Consider the following 19,830-nt stretch of genomic DNA (forward strand, 5'->3'; position numbering starts at 1 on the left):
ATACACACAAAAGCAACGGAGCACTAATTACACAAGAGGCACTGATTCTTGCTTTATTCACGCAGTAACATCCAACATTGGGAATTGTGTGGGTGTTGATACAAAAGGAAGATGGCATTATAAACAGCAGTTGAGTTCAGGGCGGTGGTGGCAGTCAGTTTGAAGGAATGCTCTGCTCCCTCCACCACTTTATGGCCAAAGTGTTTTACACCACTTGGCTTGTACTTTAAAATTAAGGGTCACAGTGATTAAAAACAACATGGTCAAGACATTCAGGGCTTAGTAACTGGCTGCTCCTGAGACTTTTAAGATTAGTCTTGCAACAAGAAAGTAGGAGCAGCATTATGCCCTTATCCTTGGCAAGTGCGTGCAAGGCAGATCACAGCAGACACATAAGATGATCTTTTCCCCCATGCTCAATGGAGAAATACCCTCTTAGCCAAATCCTCAGAAGGCAGAACTGGAGGCACCAGAAGCACCACACAGGAAGCATCGCCTCTTGGTTTTTCCATGGTGACAGTCAAAAGATAAAACTTTAATACAGAAAATAGAAAAGCATATGTGGTGGGTCTTTTCAAACCCGGAACACAAGTTGGGGAAGAAAAAGAAAAACTTCCTCTAGTATCATGGTTTAAACTCCCAGAAGAGTTCTCTGTACTGCACGTGCCACATCTCTTACTTACCGAGACACACTTCAAGGCGGTTTCTAAGGTTCTCTTAGAGGCCAGTAAGAAAATTCAGAGGAGGCAGGGTACCTAGCACCTTGTATTCCCTCATGGTGACAACTAGAGGATTTACCAGTGAGGTAGTAGCAACAATCCTCACGTAATGAAAAGAATTTCAAATCTATGTAAAGTAGGCTGTCCTAGATTTTATGCTCCAACCACCCTCTCATGGGAAGCTGTGTCTACTTTATATTAATCTCAAGAGAAGCCGAGGAAATGGCTGCCCAGTTGATGCCACTACCAGTCTCCAGTTTCTTAGGACAAAGACATAGAAACCTCGCCAGAGCCCAGGCACAAACTGTTTTTGCTGAATTCCTTAAGCTCAATTTTTATAGAAAAGAAAACTGAAGGACAAACCAAATTGAAAGAATCACTGTTATAATAACTTTAATTTATCTTGCATTTTACAGAAGTCTATGAACGATTTTAAAAAAGCACCGCCTTACCCCATCACGTTTCTGACAGTTGTTAAAGTAGGCAATGAGTATGTCAACAGCTTGAGCATCGGCATCTTGCAAGGATTTCAGACCAACCAGCCACACGCCAAAGAGCTTGGCAGCTTTTCTATCTTGTTTTTAATACAGTGGTATATCCACTCTGATGGTAAACCTGTCCAGCCAAATTTCCACAACACACTTTGTAAAATCAGTGGTGATTAGCAAATTAGTTAGCTTTGGCACGGAGCTGTGCTCGCTTGCCCGTGACAGCCTGGAAGCCGGTTTTGATGCTGGCAACAGAGCATCGAGAATGACAAGTTTCACACTGTAGGAAATAGAGTCGGGTGTCCTTTTGCAGGATTGTGTCAGGTGATCGGCACGTGTGACAGGTGACATATTCCTCTGCAGGAAAAACAACATACAGAATTACCCGGTAGCCAGTGATGCAGAGGTTTCTTCCCTCTGAAACACTTCCACACTGAACTCTACAAGCCCAGGCTGACACCCAGACCAGGGAAGCTTAGCTGAACTTAGTGGTAAGTTTTAGCTAAACTATTCTAGGGTATGAAAACACAGTCTGCTGTGATGCTTCAGGTTCTAAACTATGGGTTGGAAAAAACCTCCAAATGTCCAAGGGAGGCAGGAATGCTTGCCAGGCCTGAATGCAGATTTCTCTGGCTTGGCCCTCAGCCTGGATCTTAGGAAATCCAAACCCTTCCCACTGCACCCCCAATAAGCCACCAAGAGCCACCTCCCTGCTCCACTCTGTTCCCCCATAACTCATTTTCTATCATCATTTAAGGCTAGCCTTTCCAGCTCCATTACAAACCAATGGTTCTCCCCCAAAACAATATAGCCTGAGAACATTTCAGAGTGATGTACTGAGTTTAAATTACACACTTACTGATATATCTTCTCAAAACATTTTCTATTTGTTTTTGTTGGAATCTTCCTTTGATTACAAGTTGGTTATTACCATCTATAGAACCACTATGAAAGAAAACAAAAATATCTCATTACTGTTTATTCCTGTAAAGAATTAAATCCTAGGACCTTTACATTTAATGGATTTAAATGTATTCAGTGGCATAGAATAACTTGTAGAAGTCATGCTATACTACCTATTTCTCATGACCTATCCATATTTCCTAACAATCCAATTTCCATCGATTAAGTCACCAGCAGCAAAACAGATCTGTAACTGATTCTCAGTCTAATTCCTTAACATTGTATAATGGCCCATTTATCCAACAAGGAAAAACATACTTTTACTGAATGCTTACTGAGTGCAAAGTAGGACCCATCTTTAAAAATTCTAAGCACTAAATACAGGGGTGGGCAAGATTAGGTTTACTTTACAGTTCTTATGGCAAATAGAATAACTAATAAAAATATAAAAATAAACTGTTTCTGTGTACTCACAACTGTAAACCTACTTTTGCCCACCTGTATTTTGATTCAGTCATATACAGATGATGAAAATGTCTTAAAATGGGTTAATGATTATGTGAAATGGAACTGTTCATTTAAATATGTGAAACGTTTATCTCTATAATACTTAAAGGCCCAAGTCACAGGCCACACATATTGTCCATGGTGCTTAAAAAGAAACTTTTTGAAAAGAAGCTGATGACAAGCACTTTGAGAGATCAAAGCTCTAGGCTAAACATTTCTTAAAAATTACAAATCAAAGTGAAACAACGAAATTCAGCCAGGTTGTGTTAAATTTCTATTTGTTCTATATTTCAGTATAAAAATGACTTTTGCAAGAACCTCTCCTTAAACTATTAAGGGTTTATTTATTACCCTCCATGGGCTAAAGCCCTTAATCTCCAGGTTATGGTGATATTCCAGTGCTTGATGTAGAAAATTTTTTTCATTCACTGCCAAAAGAAATTGAATTTTTTCAACAGCCCTGTATTAAACCCACTGACCTAAGTTCAATGGGCACAATTTGTTTTAATATTTATCCCACCTCTTCAAAAACTAAATTATTCTGAAATGTCAGAAAAACACTGCTAGCTTTTACTACTTCATTAATCTATGCAAGTTAAAAATAGACAATTATGTAACAAATTTATTGTAATTTTACAACAGAGCCTACATGTCTACCATTAGTTAAGTAAATTACTCCTTAACCCCACAGCAAGTGTAGCCAATTCCAACAAACTGAGTTTCAAGAGTAGGAAGAGACCAGAACACCTACCTTAGTTTCCTGTACTGCCAGAAAGGCACAAGATTAAGTCTTAAGAGCTCAAGCTCCCAAGACAGGCAGACCCGAGTTTGCACACTGACTGTGCCATTAACTAGCTATGTGACCAACTATAACTTCATTGAACCGATTTCCAAATCTTTAAGATGGGTAAGTAATATCAGCTTCTACCTAGAATATTAGAATCTAGAATGTTCACAGAACTGAAAAGACTGAAATGGTATGCAAGGCACTCAATATGTGTTAGTTTTCATTATTATGCCTTGAATCTACTTGCTTTTAAAGGGTCAGTTGGATTCCTAGCACTTAGGGTCAAACTCCATGGGATCCTGACACCCTTGAATGGGAATGGACTGACTCGGTGCTTTCAACAGGTGAGCCTTCAGTCAGGGAATTAACTAATTATGGACCCCTGTTTCAATGTTTCTCCTTTGCCATTCACCAATTTATAAGCTGTATTCCATCAATAGACTATTAACAATTTAGAAAATATATTTTTAAGAGATTTTATTTACTGATTTCTAGAGAGACGGGAAGCAGGGGAGAAAGGGAGAGTAACATCAATGTGTGGCTGCCTTTCATGTGCCCCTAGCTAGGAACCTAGCCCACAACCCAGGCATGTGCCCTGATTGGGAATCAAACCAGCAACCCTTTGGTTCTCAGGCTGGCGCTCAATCTACTGAGCCACAGCAGCCAGGGCTAGAAAATACATTCTGACCTAAGAAAATGACTTCATTTGAAATTTAATATTTGCTCCATAAAGACCCCCAAACCCAATTAATGACAGGAAACTATAAACATGACAGTGCCATGGTCCTCATTTTGGTGCCAGCAGGCCTGTTTAGATAAGCCAACGTTAATTCAGTTCCCTATTCCCAAGCAGCCAAGTTCTCCCTGGTAATCAGGTGAATTACATACCCTTTTCAAATTAAGAAAAGTTCTTATCAAATGTCCACTGGTACTATACGCAACTACCATATATATAAATGTGAATATAGTGTCTTACCTTGTACCCAATTCAGCCAATAAAAATGCAAGGAGATGTTTGGGCTGACGATGTAATCTAAAAAGAAAGTGGAATATATAACTGCCTCTTATGGAAATCTAACCAAACTTCTAGAAAACCAACCTGTTCACTGTTTTAATTTGTGATTACCTGCCTATTAGGTGCACTTTAGTGCACAAATTCACCAAACTCTGAAGTAAAGATACATGATACATTTTAAAACCCATAAAGCAATGTTTCATGTTACTTACAAATACTGTACACACATATATGTCTAGAAACATGGACAAGAAAGGTAAACACCAACTTTAGAGGACAGTATCCTTCTGGGAAGGAAGATAAAAAAGAGTTACAAAGATGGCTTTAATTGTAGGTGTAAAACCCTGTTGGTAAAGAAATAAAATACCCGAAACAAATGTGTCAAAGGGTCAAATACACCAAACTTAGGCAATAGGAGACTCTGGATGTTTGTTATGCTAATCCCTATATATTTCCTGTTGGAAAATTTCTATTTTTTAAAAAATCGAATAATATACAGAGAAGCATTTCATGGTAGCATAATAGGAGAAAAACTGAAAATGGCTTAAATATCCACCAACAAGGGAGTGGTTAAATAAATTACAGTACATCCTTTCTACCTTGCTTTTGGAACATGACAGGTCCCAACATACCCGCCCCCCAAACAAATATAGTGAACCAAGCAAGCTCCTGCATTAGTAGTGGGAGTATAAATTGATACAAGCTTGTTAGAAAACAATCTGCCAATATTTGCCACAAAAATACCCATTCCTTTTGACTCAATAATTCTATTTGGGGACTTTTTGCTCTTAGGTTCTACTGTGAGTCAATACCAAGATAACAACACGTATAAGGATGTTCTCTGAAGTTTTGCCTCTGACAAAGAAAACCTGGGAGCAGCCATGTCTAACTAAAAAACTGTTAGGATATGTTGTGTAGCTACTAAGAACTTTGATGAAGACTAATGACATAAATAAAAGTTTCATGATCTATTAAGAGATGAAGTTTTAAAACCAGTATACCATTTACTAAAATAATACATGCATAAAACTAGCTAAGCAGAAAAAGTGTTAAATTGTGATTACCTATCTTCCATTAAAATTTTTTCTTTTATTGATTCTAAAAAAGAGGAAGGGAGAAAATGGGGGGGAAGTACATCGATGTGAGAGACAAACACTGATCAGGGGTGTGCCTCTGGCACAGGCCCCAAATGGGGACCACACCCCAACCCAGGCATGGGTCCTGACCACCAGGAACTGAATCAGCAATCTTTCAGTTTGCAGGACAATGCTCAACCAACTGATCCACACCAGCCAAAGCTGATTACCTCCCTCTTGATGGTAGACTTATAGATGATTTTTAATTTTCTTTAGCATGTCTGTATTTTCTATAATGAGCATATACTGTTGTCATCAGCAAAAAAAAGTCTAAAATCTTTTAAGTAATGCCTATAAGCAGTGAAAACAAGTGGCTATCTCTGGGTGACTGAATTTTTAGTGATTATTTTTCGGTTTTTGTTTTACCAGTTTTCCCTTTTATCTGCAACAGCAGGTATCACTTACGAAATTGAAGAACAAACAGTAGATAGGGTCAGTTGCCTAAGGAACTTGCCAGAAAAGGTGTAGCTAAGGAGCTAAGAATAGCCAGGCCCAGACAGTGAGTGACCTGAGGGTGAGAGAGGCATGAAATGTGATGGAATGTGGTGGTAATTAAGAAAGCTGAAATCTCTTCCATGGTGTACCCTGGCAATGACCATCCAAGGAAGAGGCATACCAAATTTAGCCGCCTTCCTGGAGCTCACTTGCTTAGCAGGCTCACCCTCAACCTCCTGAGCTTTTCTACCTCCCTGTGCTGGCCAGGCTCCTGTCTGAGGACTACATTTAGCCTCCTCACTTTTCACTCTGTCTGGTTAGGATCCACTCTCAAGCATCAGCATGAGTTGGCTTCTCTCACCTCTGGATGTCTGACAAGACAGACCCTGAGACCTGTAAGTAGAAAGAATTGATAGACTTCAAGTCTGATCTCCCTCAACCCGACTTTGACAGCTGTGCATTTTCTTTCTACCTGCAATAAAGCCCTCAATAAGGACCTTTAATAAAAACTCCACTGAAAATCTGGCATTTGGAATGGAGATTCTCCATTAACCAACTTACAGTTTACAGATATCTGTAAAGTTGACAAAAGAAGTTTTCTTGGTTCCTACTCGGACAACCTGTGGAGGTTTCATGACAAATTTCCTTTTCTCTCCAGCAACCATATCTGGATTCTTTTCCCTCATTATGTTGAACACTCGATTCAGCAACTATAGAGATAAAATGGTATTCATGTACATTCTTATTAATAGCAGAGTATACCTGAATCTTGCTTTAGCTTTAGGCAGAGCAAACTTTACTTTTTACTACATATACACACATCACTCCACATTCTGGTTGCTCCCTGAGAGTAGGACTCAATTCTCAGGCAGAATCTGGTCCATTATGAATGAATGCTCAGTAATTCCTTGTTCAAACTCAGTGAACGAGCCCCTACTAATTCTGCTGTTTCTATGGGAAACGTAAGATTCAGGAAAGCCCAAATAAGCAAACTGCGGACTATCCTGGTCCCAAATTAGCCACTTGCTCTCCCCACTGCTCCCCACTCCAGGGGACATCATCTCCATGGCCTTACAAGTTCATGGATTCAGGTGGGAACATTATGAGTACTATAATGACTGCCACATTCTGGGCAGGCTGCCCCTTATGAGGGCATCATGCTATGTGACCTCTGAGTCTGCTTCACTACCAATTTGTAGTTCAATGGCCCTTCCAGTTCAGGAAATATTTATCTTGCTCTTCTTTTGAGTTCTAGTGAATAGCTTGGCCCCGTTCCATAGAGATTGTCTTACCTCCTCATATGTGTAGTCTCTTTCTGAGCCTGCCCAAGCAGGGCCTGTCTGGTTACTGAATGAAATACCATCATCTTTTTTGCTGTCTTCATCTTCTAAAGCTATAGATAACAAAAACTAAGAATGAGGGGTAGAGGCAGATCTAGATAAATGAAAGCATCAAGGACGTCTTCCCTCCCAGAACTACATTAACAACAGCCTCAGGCACAAAGACATCAAGTTTAACAAACAATCTCTTACTCCTTAAAGACAGGGATCTTTGGAATTCCATAAACAACCCTTAATAGAGACCTCTCTAATTAGGAATTTGTGATATCACAGGCACACCCCAAACTGTTTCTTGATTTAACAAACACAAGATAAAATAATGTACTGCGATAATTAGGAAAAAAAACATCCAACTGTTTCGAAGCACTTAGGAAACATCCGCATCCATAAAACACCATCTGCTGACTATAGTAAGTTCTTTAAAGACCCTATGGCACTTAGAAACTAATAAAACAGCTCTTCTAACAAAAAAATTTTAACTAATTTTAAACATTTAAAATTCAGTTACAGTAATTTACCCAATCACCTAAATCCTTATGATTTAATATAATCACAATTGCCAAATTCTTCTCCCATGAAATCTTTAAATGTCATCAAATTAGTCACTGTTTCCTTATAACCTCCATAATCAGGGGGAAATAAGGGGCAAGAAAAAAATAAAGAAGGAACCCACCTATCAAAGAGACTAGGTCAAAGGCTTGAGTACTTAGAAACGAGTTACTGAGACCCCAATATTACCTTCATCTTTCTCTAGAATTTCATCCTCATCTGGGAACTTGACATTCTTCTTTTTCTTCTTTTTATTGCCAAGCATAATGTCAAGGTCATCCTCTGGTTCAGCTGGTTCTTGAACATCACTTTCAATCTTAAGATCCTAAGAAATTAAGATAACTGTTTCAATGTTTTGATAATAGGACTTAAAACAGTAACAGCAACAAAAAAACAAAACATGGGCTGACATCCTTTTAGAGAAAAAAACTAATATTCAAAACAAGTAACACATAAGAAATGTCTCTCACAAATGAGCTAAAATGGCTTAGCGTGTCTGTCATTTACAGTGGAAATTCAAAACAGTTTTGTGGGATCTTTTCCTTTCTTTTATTCACCAGCCTTGGGATCTGAAAATTACTGTCTATTATTTCCAAACCAGGCCACTGTCAGAATCACCTGGGAAACTTAAAAAAGATTCTTAAATCTTCTGACTGACAATCTTTAGCAGAAACAGGGATCAAGGAGTATCTTACAGAAGTTCCTAAGTATTCTGATGCAATCAGTGAGAGGGCTTTCTCCTCCAGACACCCAATACATAATGTTTCCCCACACCAATTCTTCAACTCTCTGACACTAACTAGGTGACCTATAATTCATTTGAATTCTGAAACTACTGTAGTTAGTGACAGACTCCACAGGTTTAAGGGCTCAGTCCCACAATACTGCCCTCACTTCAGAGACCAGTCACAAGCACCAGGTCCCCAGATTACCCCCACATATTTCTGACTTGGCTACAGATTCAGAGGTTCCCACAAACCTCTCCCTGCAAAGGTTGATAATTTGCTAGAATGACTCAGAACTCAGGAAGTATGTAACTATTACCAGTTTGTTATAAAGGATGCAATACAAGAACAACCAAATGGAAGAGAAAAACAGGGGAAGAGCTGATGTAGAACTTCCATAACCTGTCCAGGTAAGCCACTCTCCCAACACCCTGATTTGTTTGCAAACCCCTAAGTTCTCTAAACCCTATCATTTTAGGAGTTTTTATGGAGTCCTCATCACACAGGGATGACTAATTAAATCACTGACCACTGGTGACTGAACTCAATCTCCAACCCCTTTCTGCAGGGGGTTAGGAGGTGAGGGTGGCCCAGTAATATATGAAACTTCCAATCATCTAATCATGGCTTAATCTTTCTGATGATCTATCCTGAAGCTATTCAGGAGCTCCCAGCCACCATTCATCTCAAAAGATACTTTCATCATTCCAAAGATTCCAAGGGTTTTAGGAGCTATGTGCCAGTAACCACAAAGACTAAATATTTTTTTATTATACCACAGTCAGCCTTACAACCAGACTGCAAAGAGGTCTGTGGGCATCACTTCAATAGATAACATAATGAAAGGGAAAAGGCAGAACCCATGGAGAATTAGGATCATAGGATGGATGGATGGAGACAAGGTAAAGGTTTATCCCAAGATTAGTTGCCATAGTCATAGATGTAAATAGGGCATATCACAGCGCAGAAATGAGTCATAAACACCCAAGAAGAGCAGAAAGGGTCAGTTTCAGTCTCCAATATCCTAATCAATCTCTCACCAACTTTCCAGCTCCCTACCCTGAAATGTGCTGTCCACATTATCAATATCTACTTGTGTGTACCTACACACTGCACTAGTCTGCAATGGCTATAGTAATTTCAGAAATCTTATTTGCAGAAAAGTTTAAATAGCTAGGAGTAAATGAAGCTCAGCTTTGAGACCCCATATCCAGCTGTGTAGTCTTAATGCCACATTCAGCCATCAAAGACCAAACAGCCCATGTGTATTAGCTAGATAACATATAAACGAGAAACCTGTTAGTGACCTAGTCTCTTAAAATGAGAAGTCAATAAGTGAGAAACTCAGATATGCCAAATATAAAGTAGCACACACCAGCCAGCTTTCTAGTCCTCTACAATTATTTCACCCCACGAAGATCTACTTCCAAATTCAGGCTAAGTCCTGGTGAAAGACAGCAAATAGCAGTGTTTTTCAAGATTTTTCAAAAGCCCCATGATGGTCTGAAAATTCAAATGTGAGAGTAACCAATGATCTTAACAATTAACATCTATACGTCAATTGTTAACGTCTATACATTGCATGATAAAGATATTTATAACATCTTATATTACGAATTTAGTAGCAGAGAAAACAGTATCCAAGCACTTAATAAGAGTAGAGCTTATGAAAGTGACTCTTGAGAACAAAAGCTACTATAGGAATCAACCAAAACAACTTTGTGAACCATGATTTTCTGTGGTTCATCTCCATGTGTCATTTTGTTACTCAGGATATTTAAAACTTTGCTTGTTCAATATAATTTGAGCATTTCTCTTTTCCTCAATTTCCCTGCGATAGTAGGAAAAGAAGACAATCCCTAAACAGGGAGAGAATAATATAAATCCAGGTAAAATAATCATGTTCTAAAGGACTCCAAATTATCCCAGAAAACAGGAAAAATATCTTATTCATTTCGGTACCTTAGCAATTAGCACACAATGCCCGATGACTCACTGAACTCACCAATACATATTTGCTGAATTAACCAAGTCATCAAAATTGTGAATTTCCAAAATTCAAAGAATTACTATATACATTCCCTGCTACATATGGGATATACCTTAAATTTGAGCAAATAAGCCAAAGAAAAATTTGAGTAGAGGACATAAAAACAGGACCCTTAGTGTATGTGTGTTCTCAACTCCTGCTCTCTGTGTATACATAAAATCATTACTATCCTGGGTTTTATAAACAGATGTATGAGATCTGTGCAAGGTTCCTGGACAGGGTCTTTAAAATGGTAGCTCTAAGTAAGGGAAGAACAGACCTTCAGCTAACCCCTCCATCCATCCTATTCACCTACCTACTCACCTATCTATCCATTCAAAAGAATTATGAAATATTTGTACTGGAAATTGATCTGATATTAAGACAACTATAAAATCAGAGAATTCCATAAAAATAGCCTGAGTGCTCTGATTCTCCTACAGGCCACAAGATCATCAGCCACCAATCTCCACAGGCAGAGATTCATTTGGCTGCTCAGAGGTACACATAAATTTGTGACTCTTCAACATACCACCAAAGTTTAACAAAGGAAACCACGAGAATATTTGCTTCACAGGATTTCTCACTTGTTGAAATATCTCTCCCTCAGCCAATCTCAGTGTAGTTAAAAACAAAGAGCATTTTGTAATCATTTTACAGGCACACAATATAATATATAAAACCTAAATTTACATGTCTTTGAATCATAATCCCTTTAGAATACCTTAGTCAGACATAATGACCCTCATGGTGATGATTAAGTACTTATTAGCAAAAGCAAAGCTAGCAAGAGATGAGACAAAGGGAGAAATATCAGCCATTTAGCAACCTTTCAAGAGGTCAAATTTTACCTTCAATAAGAAAGCAATACTACCTTTACACCTTCTTCAGCCTCATCAATATCAAATATCTTTTTTGTTTTTTTCTTCTTTTTCTTTTGGTTAAAGAAGTTCAAGTCATCTAGATCATCAGAAGCATCTAAAAAGACAGGTAATTGAAATGATCAATTATTAACAAATAGAAAGCAAAGCATTCAATTATGAGTTAAACCAACACTTCATCTATTAATGAATCAAGTCAACAGAATAAAGAAATTAAATATTAATGAGTACCCTGGGTTCCTCCTCAGCCACAAAGGTTATGTTAGTTCCGAGAAACTCAAAGGTTTGTAGGAAAAAACCTGGTTAGGGAACCATGTTGAGAATATTTATGAATCTGATCATATGCCTCATTGTTTCCAAGAAAAAGTCAGCGTTTTAACATAGTTTCCAAGGCTCTCCAACTTTCTCCAGGTCTGCTTATCATCTCATCTCCCCTACCTCAATCCCTGGTCCCAGCCCAAATGAACTACTTCCACTTTAGTGTAGTGCTCGTGGTCTCTGACCTCTAATCCTTCCCATGGAACCTCCCAGGTAGGTAGCTCTTACCTTTAATCTTGGTTAGAAGTTACTTCCACCAAGAGACCTTCTCTCTAACCCTACCTATATCGCCTTTTTCTCAATTGGGCACCACCCCCAGATGCTTCTTTCACCTCAACAGAGGTATTTAACAGCTTGCTTCTCTATCTCCCTACTAAATACTAAGGGGCTAATTAATGCTTTGTTCACCTAAATCCCAGTGCCTAACTCTACATGCTATTATATCAATCAATCAATCAATCAACCAACAAAAGGCCTTATAAAGTTTTTCACATTCTTTAAATGAGGCTACAATATGAATAAAATTTTATCATTAGTAAGTAATAACAGGTTCCACTCAAAATGTTTTCCATTTGTTTTGCCCTGTTGTACTCTAGGAATATTTTACGATCCCTTGGTTACAAAGTTTTTCTTCAAGAGGTTATTTTAGAATTCATTTTGTCTTACTACAAGAATGAACTTACTTTCTGAGTTTGTTTTAAACATATGAGGTGGGAACCCCCCAGAATGGAATTTATTTATTAAAAATTGTGTATTTTATTTTTACATGTTTAAACTTTAGTCACCTTCCAACTACTCTCCATTTGATGCAATACACCTATCGAGATATTTTTCTCCACTGCTCAAAAAAGTTTTTGAATTCATCTATTTTGATGCCTTTGAGTGCTTCCACCATTTTTTGTTTTACCTCTTCCATACCAGCAAAACGTTTCCCTTTGAGGACTTTTTTCATCCAGGGAAACAACAACAAAAAAAATCACTCGTGTTGAGATCCCGTGAATAGGGAGGGTGAGGCACAGGGGATCATGCCTTTTGGCCGAAAACTGTTGATCATTGAGCATGGTGTGGGTAGGTGCACTTTTGGGGCAAAAGTGTTGAAAGAGTCTTCAAAAAAAAAAAATCACTGAACCCAAACATAGCCTCTCACGACAAAGACAGCTGGTACCCTGGATACAGGTGAATTCCTAGAACACTCACCTAGTGGAGAAGATTGTAATACAAGGGGGCCCGCCCTCCAGAAGATAATTCCAGTTTTGGGAGTGTCTCCCCTCACATACACAGTGCTTAGCACAATAGATGTTCAAGGAATGTCAGTTCTCTTTATCCCCTGCACAGTATCTTATATTCAACAGACATTATGTTTACTGGTAATTTATTTCTAATAGTCAAATGGTATCTATGTTAAAGCACAAGAGTGGATAATTAATGATGGTGTCTAAACAGAAACATTTAAAAAATCATTTTAATTTGTTTTATATGGTTTCAAACTTGCTAAGACACAAAACTACCTATCTTGGTCCTATTTCTTTCTGCCTATACTCAAACACAACCCCTATTAAAATGTGGAAAGAGACCGGACAAGTTAGACTGGAAAATTAGCCCTGGAATGACAAGTTTTGTCACTTCTGCCACTTGTGGATACAAGTGGGAATTTTCCTGTGTCTATCAGAAATCTGGCAAAGTCCAGTGCACACAGACTGTGGATGGCCTCAACTTTCACTGGAACACCTTCATCAGGCTCAGAGGTCATTGCATGCACAAAATCCAAAACTCCAATGGAAGAGCACCAGGTTTTCCGGCAAAACAATGACTCTCACCTTTACCACTCACCTTTTTTCCTACTGTCCTCTTCATCAGCTTCTACATCTTTGTCCTCAGTTGGCTCTGGCTCCACTTCTTTTGTTTCTGAGGGCTGGGTTTCTTCCGTCTGGGCATCCCCTTCCTCATCTAACATAAAAGGCTTCTTCTTCTTCTTTTTCTTCTTGCTCATAGTAGGATCAAAAATCATCTGTTTAAAAGATAATAAAAAGGGGACCAAGTGATTGTTTTTAATGATGCTTATATTCCAAATATGCTGTATCTTCAAAAGACACACTCTTAAGAGTATTTGATGCACTGAAGTACCAAAATTAGGATTAAAAAAGTCCACCTGACCTTCCTTATACTATTAAACACAGGGTGGGGGTAGAGGATGTTCTTCAAGCATGTGTGTCTGCCTTTTCATTTTTAAATTATCTCAAGACAGGAACTTCACTTTTCGTTTCATGAGCAAATGTGCAGACTTTATAATGAATTAATCATAGAATTTAGGGAAGGGACATGAATAACAACCTATGCTACTCCTCTCACTTTGTGGATGACAAGACCAATGCCTAAGCAGGGTATACATTTAAGGTTGACAACTTGGGGTTGCAACCCCAATTTTTTAAAGTGTTTTTAAATTTTTATCCTGGAGTTCAGACAAAACTTTAAGGAAATCCATTAGAAACCCTTCATATAGCAAATCTGTATCTGAGTAAGAGAAACTTCTACACAACCTTTTACTCTGCTTTTTGTTCCTGGAACATTAAAAGTTTCCTGAGGTTATTTTTATCTAATGTCCACTACAGAATAAGTGAAAAACTAATTTATAACTTTTTGTAGACCATATGTTTTTACTGATCACTTGGGAAAAATACAGATAGTTATTTCAGATATAACAGTTTAAATAACATATAGGGTAGATGCCAGTACAGTAGAAAGAGTGAGGTCTTTGAAGTTAAACAAAACTGAATTAAAATCCCGAGTATTTTTTCTCTAAGCCCCTTACCAATCTTTTGTCAAATTCTACCATCCTTAAATTCAGCATTTCCCCCAATGAACTGCTGTGACAGTGCAGTGAAGTATCTGGAGCCCAAATGACTGAATTCAAATCTGACTCTGGTTCTTATCTGAATTACCCCAGGTAAGTTCTTGCCCTCTCCATGCCTCATCTGTAAAGTGGAGATCAGTGGCAAAACCAAAACCAAACCTTGTAATATTACTGGAAGGATTAAATGAGTAAATAAATATAAAACAACTGACACAGTGCCTGGCACAATAGTACTCAATGTTAGCAATTAGCATAATTTATATAATGCTTTACAGTTCATAAAGCATGGTATCTCTTCAGTCCTATTCTGAAATTTCATCAACTCTAGGTGATCTAATTTCCAAAACATAAAGTAAAATTCTAAAAAAAAAACCCAAACCATTTTAATTATAGGGTAGTCATCATCAAGACATTCTGGAAATTGATACAGCCTCATTTCAAAGTTATCCTCTTCTATCTTAATGAGGATCTAACTGTATAAATGAATAATTCTAAAATGCGATCAGCCTGAAGAATTTTTAATTTGGCAAACTTAAAGAAGACAAGAATCCAGAGGCAAAGTTCCCCACTGCTAAACTCCTAGGCTGCAAGTCAGCCTACATGGAGTGTTGCTATCTGTTCCAAGGAGGTAGCTACAGTTCATCTGCACTCTGGAGACATGTAGATTTGGCCAAAGGACAGGCAGTACTTGAGGCACTGTAAGTCTGGTTGTTTGGCAGGGCTTATAATTCATTTGTTGCATCTTTTTCAAGAAGCAACTGCCCTAGAACATTAATTACCTTTTAACTATTACTCAGCAAGACAGACCAAAGATGGGAGGGATCCTGAAATCAGAAGAGGGTAGTTTCACAACTGCCTTCTTATCCTCTGAAAAACATTTGTATTTAGGCCTGCAGGTTAATAGTTTGGTTGCAGCCTTGTCAAGGGTATGAAACATGCAGAAATTATACAATGAAATCATTAATATCTCTCTTAATTACTGTCTCTGGGTACTTAAGACATATGCTCATCACCTCATTTTATTCACACCACTGCTCATAGAGTTAAAAATAAGGAAACCAGGGATTCCAAAGCAGAGCTCAAAACATATCTCTACCAAACGGCAAGACCATGCTCAATCTTGACCAAAAAAATGGTGTAAGCCTTTCAAATGACAACAAATTATCACATTCCAAATGTTTTGTTTATGAGACTAACTTGAATTTGAAAAGCAAATAGTTGCTGACAGTGCACTTATGGAAAAACCACACTCTCTTGAATTTTTTTTATAAGACCACAACAAAGCCTTCAAAGTTTTCCATTTCTAACTTTCCACTCAGAGCTGGGCTGGAGATGAGAAAAAGGAATATCAGCAAAAACTACCCTAAGAACAGCCTAACATGCTTCATCAAATTGGAAACCTACTCCCAAACATCACACCTTTCCCAAGATGTTAACTTTATGGGCACACCACACCAGGAAGGGAAGTGTGAGTTACAGAAGAACCTGGAGAAGCAAGGTGAACAGAACAAATGCCAAGTGTGACATCTCTGGGTGAGAGGATTCTGGGAGATTTTTATTTCTCTTTGTATTCTTTTGTGTTTTATAAACTTAGTACATCCCACATTCCATTTTTAATCAGAAACTTCTTTTTTAGCTTAAAGCTTCTTTTGTAAACCACCTTACAGTATTGTGTGGAAGCCCAATGTTCTGGCACCTAATGAACAGGGTCTAGTACTGTAGTAAACAATAATCTTAACTATGAACAACACTTTTTAAAAATTGGTCTGAAAAATTATGAATGCCTTCAGATTAGGGGATTTTTCCTTAGTAGGTAGCACCCATATTTCTAGAATGCTGCTTTTTAAAGGTCTTGGTTTTATTGCATTAAAAAGTTATGTTTTGGTGAGTTTTGGCTTATTGCCAAGTTTAAAAAGAAGTATGTACAGTTTAATTATTTCCATGTACAGATCTTCACTTCTCTGTAAAGCTGTCAGAAATTAAGGATTATCCTAAGAATACTATTTAGTCAACGGTACTGGAGGAACCAGAACCTTCACATACCTCCAGGGTGGAAGCCAAAGGCTGCTACTAGTCCCATTAATTCACTGTGTGGTCTTGGGCAAGTTAACTTCCACGGGGCCTAGCTTCCTGTCTACAAAACAAAGTTGGATCTAAAAGTGCCAAGCTGCTTAATACATCACTGGCTTCCAAAAGTTTTCTACTGGAATGCTGGTTCTGCCATATATCAGTTCCTTCAAAAACCTGATCCCACTGTTAAACTGAATCCTCCAGCCGCACAAATCTATGCTGGTGGTTCTTTCTACCTCCTGAGGAAACTAGCTGATCTCTTACCTCCCCTAAACAGTTGTGAGCACTTTACCAGAGAAACCATACAAACAACAGAACACTACAGTACTTTGCACTACATTAGTGCTTTGTTATGAAAAGCTTAGAAAATAGGTAAAAACAAAACAAGTGTGAAACACTGCCTCTCAGAACCTTTGAAGAACAGTAGTCCAGAGCAATGTCTACCATGACTTCCCAAGCAAAAACTACCTACTTCCTTTAGACTCAATTTCTACTAAAGAGCCTTCTAGTCACCTAGATAGAGGAACTGTTACATAGATCTGGAACTCTACCACTGACTCAGCCACTTACTGTTTGATCATGGACATGATACAACACTCTAAACCTGTTTTCTTATCCATAATTCGGGCCTAAACAATAATATGTATCTTACAGGGCTGTGGAAATCAAGTGGAGTCCCCTCCAGAATAAATCCAAATTCCTTAATCTGGTCTTCAAATCCCTTCATGAACTAGTCACTAACAACATTTCAAGGAATTAACTCTAACCAAATTGGGGAACACTCTACTTTCTGTGAGCACACCTACTTGCCTTCTGTGACCAGGCCTTTCCAAAAGGAAAAGTCTAAGGATCGTTCAGGGACTACCTCAGAAGTCAATGCTGGACAAAGCCTCGAATTTTTCCTCTTCCTTCTCTCCAAGGCCCTATAGGCTAAGCGCTCAAATGTTTACAGAAGTGAATTATGAATTCAAGAGCCTTTTTTTTTTTTTGGTGGGGAGAGCTGGCCGGGGAGCGGTAGTTCACCCCCCCAGTACTAATCAGTACCTACTGACAACACTTAAAATCTAATTTCACTTTAGGTATTCTAATTTTACATGTACCGGCATTAAGATAGCCAAAGGGGATTTGAATAAATTTGCTGAGGTACAGGGACGACAGTAGTAGTATAAGATCCAGCCAGCTTCGCGGCCGGGACTTCCCGCTCCCGTGGCTGTGAACTCTGTGAAGGAAACAGGGACTGTGCCCTAAAACTTTCCGAAGCTAATCACTTTTTGAGGCTGAAGCATCTTGTCCCCACGTCCTATCTACCCCACTCTCTGGTCTTTTTAAAAAATAATGCTGAGGAGGAGAACAAGGGCTGATACCGGCCAGGACAAGACAGCCGGCAAAAGTTTTTAACAAGGACCCTCCACCGGAGCTCAGGGAGGCTCCTCTTGGCACCCCCGACGCCCAGCGAGGAATGGTGGAGCAGCAGTGTCAAATCCAAAGGAATACGGAGGTCTCCGGTCCCAATCTCGTTCACTCGGGACACTACCGGCATTCAAGCCCAATTCTGCGAGGACGATTCAACGTGCTTTCCATTCCGGAAATGCCGGCTTCAGGGCCGCCACCATGAGGAGAGCCGGGCGCGGCCAAGCCCGCCGCTCCGGAGTCCTTGCTGGCTCTACGGCTCCGGGACACCTAGGCCCGGGGGCCCCACATGGCGGCCGGCCGCTAGGCCGCAGACCGGGTCTCCCACATTGGGATGGGTTCGGCTACCCGCCTCAGTCCCCAGCCCTAGCGCCAGACTTAGGTCCTCACCTCGTCTCCGGACATGACTGCAGCTCCAGTAGGCTCGGCACGGACAGGAAGTCAGACAGGTCAACCCCAGGCCTCAGCGACAGAAGAAATCTCACCTACACCTCTCCCACCACCGCACTAGGCTCTTGCATCAGCGAAAGGGAGCGACACTCCGCCCTCCACTTCCAAGCATTGAAATGCGCCTGCGCAGAGTCCTCCGGGGCGCAGGCGCAGGGAGGAGCTGACCCAGCGCGTTCCGTCTAGCGCGAGTGACCGGCGACGCCGCGACTCCAGGCAAGCCGGGACGTGTAGTCCCCCAAGAAGTGGCGGGCTGTTGCGCAAGGGCCGCCTAGCGACCCCAGCGTGTACGTGACGTCTGAGGAAGACGGTCGGGAGGACTGGGTGTTGCAGGTGGTGACTTTTACCTCGGTCTTCCTCGGGGTATAGAGTCCGCGCTTTTTTCGCGCTGCTTGTGAAGTGGTTTGGGGGCCGTTTATCTTGGGTTAGGATGGTGGATGAGACACTCAGTAATATGAACCTGTTGAGGGTGTTTTAGTGTTTGAGAAACTCTTCAGTTGGAGCTGGAGGGGCGCACTAGGGGTGTTTACTTCCCGGGAAGTCAGACGGGTCAGCCCCGGTTAACTTTCATGGGAATGTTAACCTAATATACTGGAGGAAACCTCCACTTGGGAGGAAAACCAGAAGCCTTCTCTCTAGACTGAAGAGAAAAGACGTAACCTGAGGAGAAACGGCCTGGCAAGGGGCAGATGGTCGGGAAGCCTCAAAACACTTATTTATGAACTCTGCTCGAATGGTGTGGGTGCATCATCCAGTTCCCTTTGAGGTATAATAATAGCAGCTGCCCTTTGGGGACCTCCCAGTTTTGTTAATGCTGTCCAGCCAAAGGCCACCGAGAACACTCCTATAGTTGAACAAAGTTGGACGTATTGTTACCTTGCAAGGAGGGAAGACACATCATAGAGAACAGCGGCCATCCCATACAAAGGGTGCTGGAAATTTTTACAGGGTTTAGGCTTGTGTTAGGTAATTGGGAGGAAGGTTCAAGGAAACGAGACTTCTCTTTGGATGCTATTAGGAGGTGGAGCTAATTCTATGATGGGGTGTTTATCAATTCTTAATCTATAAAGGGAGAAGAACCAAGAGAGGCTGAGGCTATGATTGGTTAAGAAGCAGCAGTACTTCATGCTAGCCAGGGTAGGGGGATATTTGGTCTTTTTGTGATTGGGACAATGTTCTTTTTTTGTTTGTATTCAGACATTATTACAGAGTGGTTTTGT

General features: G+C 39.9%; 1 protein-coding gene across 1 annotated transcript; it reads right to left on the reverse strand.

Moving 5' to 3' along the window:
* Positions 1 to 27: 27 nt before the first annotated feature.
* On the reverse strand, positions 28 to 18,726 carry EIF2S2 (eukaryotic translation initiation factor 2 subunit beta). The gene is made up of 9 exons (XM_037143252.2): positions 18,554 to 18,726; positions 13,663 to 13,840; positions 11,508 to 11,611; positions 8,069 to 8,204; positions 7,283 to 7,383; positions 6,552 to 6,700; positions 4,381 to 4,437; positions 2,067 to 2,152; positions 28 to 1,564 (listed from the first exon to the last, which is right to left on the reverse strand). The coding sequence occupies exons 1-9, from the start codon at positions 18,566 to 18,568 to the stop codon at positions 1,389 to 1,391; spliced, it is 1,002 nt and encodes a 333-aa protein (XP_036999147.1). The 5' UTR covers positions 18,569 to 18,726; the 3' UTR covers positions 28 to 1,388.
* Positions 18,727 to 19,830: the final 1,104 nt, after the last annotated feature.

This window comes from Artibeus jamaicensis, unplaced genomic scaffold, assembly GCF_021234435.1.
Source record: "Artibeus jamaicensis isolate MK-2021 breed Jamaican fruit bat unplaced genomic scaffold, CSHL_Jam_final contig_685, whole genome shotgun sequence".
NCBI lineage: Eukaryota > Metazoa > Chordata > Mammalia > Chiroptera > Phyllostomidae > Artibeus > Artibeus jamaicensis.